The sequence below is a fragment of the Pholis gunnellus genome (genome assembly GCF_910591455.1).
Source record: "Pholis gunnellus genome assembly, chromosome: 16".
NCBI classification, from domain to species: domain Eukaryota; kingdom Metazoa; phylum Chordata; class Actinopteri; order Perciformes; family Pholidae; genus Pholis; species Pholis gunnellus.
Genome location: NC_136543.1, coordinates 17,781,204 through 17,786,470, shown reverse-complemented (window position 1 = coordinate 17,786,470; position 5,267 = coordinate 17,781,204). Strand labels below are relative to the sequence as shown.

The window sequence follows — 5,267 nt, the reverse complement described above, 5'->3', positions numbered from 1 at the left end:
TCACTGACTGGCTCATCTGTGTTTCTTCTTCTTTGGTGCTTATGGGCTTCTTCTGGTTTTACGGTGGTTGGCATCCAGCTTATTGGTAAATTACCGCTACCTTCTGCTCCGGAGTGTGGATCAGCCAAAAGACCTACAATATTTCCCCCAAACCAAAACAAACAAATTAAATAAAATACAAAAATAAAAGAATATATATATATATATATATATATATATATATATATATATATATATATATATATGTATATATATATATTATTTTGTATTATTTGTTTTAGTCTTCATCCTGATCCACTCTCCATACCAGCTGGTGGCGGTAATGCACCAATTAATTGTTTGCCAACCGCCAATAAACGAAGAAGCAAAAAAAAGAAGAAGCATCACGCTGCCATCTGCCCACGACCTCCTGCTGCCATCTGCTGGTCAGTACGAGCACAGCAGCTGCTGCGCAATGACTTGTGGGAGGACGGCCCTGTGGCCCCTCCCTCTTCAGACAGAGCGCGCGAATGCTTCCCACGTCTCTCACAACCTAGCTAGCTGTTAGCTTAGCGTCTTTCACTGTGTGCCTTTTAACAGCACCAGGGGGTCTGCTGGCGCACGAGTGGAGGATCTGAGATAAGGGTATTTGGGCTCCGCATCTCAATTAGTATCCTCAATTCTCTGTGGACTATCAGCGACTTATATCTGCAATGGCGGACAAGGAAGGTGAGGCTAAAGGCTTTTTAACGTGGTCAGTGTTTATCTGACATATCTTTGCTAGCGTTAGCTACCTGGCTAGCTTGGGTAGCAGCTAACGTTAGCTGCCAGAGCCGACAATAACAAAAGCCGGGTGCATTTTATGTGTGTGTGTACACTGTAACAACCTCGATTTCAGGTCACAGTTCTTGTTTTCACACCAGTTGTTGTTGTTTACTCTATAACATTACCACCTAACTGCAATTGAGGCTGCAGCGCGACACATTCAGCGTCACAATAAGTAACGTATGTTAACACTAGCAAGAGCATAATGATGTTAGCATGTTAAGCTAACGGGGATGTAGTTCTGTACTCCCATACTGGTACATATTGAACAATTAGGACTTTGAGTCGTGTTTGTCGTCTGCAGAGACAACCGTACACATATATGTGCCATTTCATTATCTTTAATGCATTGATGATCACTGAGGTACATTGTCAGTTTCCTTAATATTAACCTACACTGGTGTTGTAAATGTCTGATGAATGATGCCTCCACAACATTGTCAGTACTCATGTATTACACAGTGTGTCCTCTCTCAGCAGGAGCATTTGATGATGCGGTGGAGGAGAGGGTGATAAACGAGGAGTACAAGATCTGGAAGAAGAACACTCCCTTCCTGTATGACTTGGTGATGACCCACGCTCTAGAGTGGCCCAGCCTCACCGCCCAGTGGCTGCCCGACGTCTCCAGGTACACTCAGTCATTTTCACACACATACCAACAAGCACTCAAGTGTGAACGACATTAATTATAAAACACTTTTTCTGTTCTTCCTTACCAGGCCAGAGGGGAAGGATTACAGCGTGCACCGGCTGGTGTTGGGCACTCACACATCCGATGAGCAGAACCACCTGGTCATCGCCAGCGTTCAGCTGCCCAACGATGACGCCCAGTTTGAGGCCTCACATTATGACAGCGAAAAAGGAGGTGGGAGACCTGCACCGTATGTTTATAGTATGCCCCAATGTGCTTTAAGGAGACGGCTAACGTGTAGATGACTAATCGTGTAACCAGGTTGATGTGGTGCGATAATACTGAATGAAATGATAGTTAGATTCTGAAGCCTTTTAGTGAAAAGGGAGTTTTTATTAGGCACTGCACATCCACACCTCAGCGAGCATAAAATGTGATTGTTGCATGTCAAGTAAGATAGTTTCCTTTGGTATGAGTGACCACCAGGTTATTGCATTGTTATGCAGGGGTGAATTGTACCTTTTTAAACACCGTGCTCCGAAATTAATTGCCAGTAGCCACAAACGTCTGTTTTTTTTGTCTCTTTAAACACATTTCCTCGTATTTCCCGACAGAGTTCGGAGGCTTCGGCTCAGTGAGTGGCAAGATCGAGATAGAAATCAAGATCAACCACGAAGGAGAGGTGAACCGTGCTCGCTACATGCCCCAGAACCCCTGCATCATCGCCACCAAGACCCCCACCTCAGAAGTGCTGGTGTTTGACTACACCAAGCACCCCTCCAAGCCAGGTAGATCCTACACACACACAGCACAAGACACTGCTTAATGTTTGTTCTTTGGAAAGTTAAGTAGGCTAGTTGTATTTTGTTTAACATCATCATCATCATTACTGCGTACCGGCTTGGTTTATTGCGGTGAATGAAATGGACGATGTGCCATATTTTCGTTGACAGTGGATGCCTCGGGAGAGTGTCACCCCGATCTGCGTCTCAGAGGCCACCAGAAGGAAGGCTACGGTCTCTCCTGGAACCCAAATCTGTCCGGCTCTCTCCTCAGTGCGTCAGACGACCATGTGAGTGAAAAGTCCGATTTCATTGTTTGTATTCAAACTAACAATAAACTCACGCGGCCTCTCATGGAATTATAGCGTGTTCAGATACGGTGTCTGAAATATGAATGGGTTTTTAACTCTTCATTTTTTCTAATCTGCAGACAATCTGTCTGTGGGACATAAGTGCCGTGCCGAAGGAAGGGAAGATAGTAGAGGCGAAGACCATCTTCACCGGCCACACTGCCGTGGTGGAAGACGTCTCCTGGCACTTGCTTCACGAGTCGCTCTTTGGATCCGTAGCCGACGACCAGAAGCTCATGATGTAAGACGCTCGATGACGAGTCAAATCTGACGAGCAGATGAAATAGTTCAAATGTTTTGTGACCTTGCGTCTTCACAGTCCACGAACGTTTTGTCATTTTCCCCCTCAGTTGGGACACTCGTTCGAACAACACGTCTAAACCCAGCCACGCAGTCGACGCTCACACGGCAGAGGTCAACTGTTTGTCATTCAACCCGTACAGCGAGTTCATCCTCGCATCCGGCTCTGCAGACAAGGTAATGCAATATGCCACCACACCTTAATCCTCTGCATTTTACTGATTATATTGTCGCTGTTTAGTAATAAAATCAGGCAGCTTTGTGTAATATCTCTCCCTCTCTCTCGCTTCAGACTGTGGCTCTTTGGGACTTAAGAAACTTGAAACTGAAGCTGCATTCCTTCGAGTCACACAAGGACGAGATCTTCCAGGTATGATATTTATCACTCATGGCATTTTATTGAAACAAGGACAGCAGGATGTCTCGGGTACAAATCTGTAGAATCAGTTTAAAGGCGGTTGATTAATTTGGCTCACAATGAAGCAATTTTAAGTTGAGTTCTCAGACAAGCCGGTAAAGTTATTATATATCCGAATAATCAACGCTGGACACCGAGATGAATGTTGCTGGTAAAGTCTTTGTGAGGAGAGTTTCAGTGTTGTACCTAGTTTGACTCCTCTGTCTGTTCCAGGTTCAGTGGTCACCTCATAATGAGACCATACTGGCGTCCAGCGGAACAGACCGCCGCCTCAACGTCTGGGACCTCAGGTAAGCAACTCAACATCTTCTCCCAGTGTCCCCTGAATGTAACTGTGTTGCGTTCAGGGTGCATTGTTGTTGCCAGAGATCATCCTCCGCCGTTCTAGCCGGTGTGGACATGTGGGGTCAGTCATACAACTCTTCTTTCTTCTTGTTTTTGTAGTAAAATCGGAGAGGAGCAGTCACCCGAAGATGCAGAGGACGGCCCACCCGAGCTTCTGGTGGGTCTCATTGGAAGTTGAGATTCTCTATTAGTGGAAACATCAGCTTGTGTCGTAATAACGAAAATGGCGTCTTTTCTTCTATCTTCTAGTTCATCCATGGAGGCCACACCGCTAAGATCTCCGACTTCTCCTGGAATCCCAACGAGCCCTGGGTCATCTGCTCGGTGTCTGAAGACAACATTATGCAAGTCTGGCAAATGGTAAGACTGCTGAGGCGGCAATTTATGAACGCATGTTAGCGACGGACAGGCAGGGAACGTGATTCCTTGTCAGAGGGAAGTATTTTCCCTCAAAGACAACATAGAAGGAATGTTAAGTGTACTAACTCAGTTGTGTGTTTTCATCACTTTGTAATACTTTCTTTTAATGCTACTAAAACTTCTAACACTCTACTGTGATAGATGTCAGAAAACCCAGCAGTGAAACTTGTTTTTGGAACATTTGGCTCTTTGAAAGCTCCACAGTTTATCTTCCTCTTGTTGTCACAGACTCACAAAATGCCTCCGACTCATCATTACATATCAACCTGACAGTGTGCAGCTGAATGATTGACGCCGATTCTCTTTTTTCAGGCTGAGAACATCTACAACGATGAAGACCCCGAGGGTTCGACAGACCCCGAGGCCACGGCGTAACTCTTTTCCTGCCGTGCGTCTCAACCAACAACCTCATCACAATCTGCGATCTCCTGTACTTCCATGCAGCTACTTCCTCCCACGTTCCTTTCGCTCTACTTTTCCCGTGGGACACCGTACGCTGTAAATCACTGTAAATACAAGAAAGAGAATAATCATGTCAGCCGTTTTTTTTGAATACTCACAGTGAAGAGCTCTCCTTTAACTGAGTAACTTATTTCCTGAAGAATCTCACTCGTGTTTTTTCCCCCGCACTGCGTATAAAATATATATTTTTGTAATTAAATTGGCTCTCCCTCGTACACGGACATGTTTTAGCGAATACATTTTCAATAATGAATGAAATGCTTTTTTTAAGAACCTGAGATGGTGATCACAACAACAAGTGATAATTCACAACGATGAGCTGAGTGTGAACAGCTGCCTCTGCACATGTTGGATATGTTGCAGGAAAAAAGAATCATGTTTTAAGTGAAATGCAGTCCAGTTTTTTGACTAGATGCACAGCGTAGTGACTCTGACAGTTTGTTGTCAGGCTAGCTTACGGTCCTAAAGACGTCTCATCATCTCCCTGCTTCAGTCACCTAATTGTTCAGATTTTCACACCATCTGCTCCTCAATGAAATTACAAAAAATACATAAAAAAAGAAAGTTTTAAATGTCCCTTTGTGGTCCCACCTTCCCTCATCTTAGTCCTACATTAATCATTTGTCGTGTTATAGATTAGTGGTTGAACTTTTTCTATGTTCAATATTTTGTAATTGTACAGTGAGTGCATTCTTAATAAAATGTGTTTCATTGGTCTTTGGCCTCCGCTTGTTTGACATTCCTCAACATGAATG

The 5,267-nt window shown here is 44.4% G+C and overlaps 1 protein-coding gene across 2 annotated transcripts; it reads left to right on the top strand.

Moving 5' to 3' along the window:
• The first annotated feature begins 523 nt into the window (after nucleotides 1-523).
• rbbp4 (retinoblastoma binding protein 4) lies at nucleotides 524-5,228 on the top strand. 2 transcript variants are annotated; one of them, XM_079176217.1, is made up of 12 exons: nucleotides 524-708; nucleotides 1,285-1,432; nucleotides 1,524-1,669; nucleotides 2,050-2,223; nucleotides 2,389-2,507; nucleotides 2,648-2,808; nucleotides 2,918-3,044; nucleotides 3,160-3,237; nucleotides 3,499-3,575; nucleotides 3,730-3,787; nucleotides 3,880-3,990; nucleotides 4,363-5,228. In XM_079176217.1, the coding sequence occupies exons 1-12, from the start codon at nucleotides 693-695 to the stop codon at nucleotides 4,423-4,425; spliced, it is 1,278 nt and encodes a 425-aa protein (XP_079032343.1). In that variant the 5' UTR covers nucleotides 524-692; the 3' UTR covers nucleotides 4,426-5,228. The 2 variants fall into 2 exon arrangements, with proteins under 2 accessions (XP_079032343.1, XP_079032342.1); XM_079176216.1 differs by having other exon boundaries at nucleotides 1,282-1,432.
• The last annotated feature ends 39 nt before the right edge of the window (nucleotides 5,229-5,267 follow it).

What these genes read in the sequence shown, in the direction of transcription:
- rbbp4 (XM_079176216.1), top strand. An exon ending in TGGCTGCCCGACGTCTCCAG is followed by an intron (nt 1,433 to 1,523) that starts GTACACTCAGTC and finishes CTTCCTTACCAG; the next exon opens with GCCAGAGGGGAAGGATTACA. An exon ending in CAAGCACCCCTCCAAGCCAG is followed by an intron (nt 2,224 to 2,388) that starts GTAGATCCTACA and finishes TTTCGTTGACAG; the next exon opens with TGGATGCCTCGGGAGAGTGT.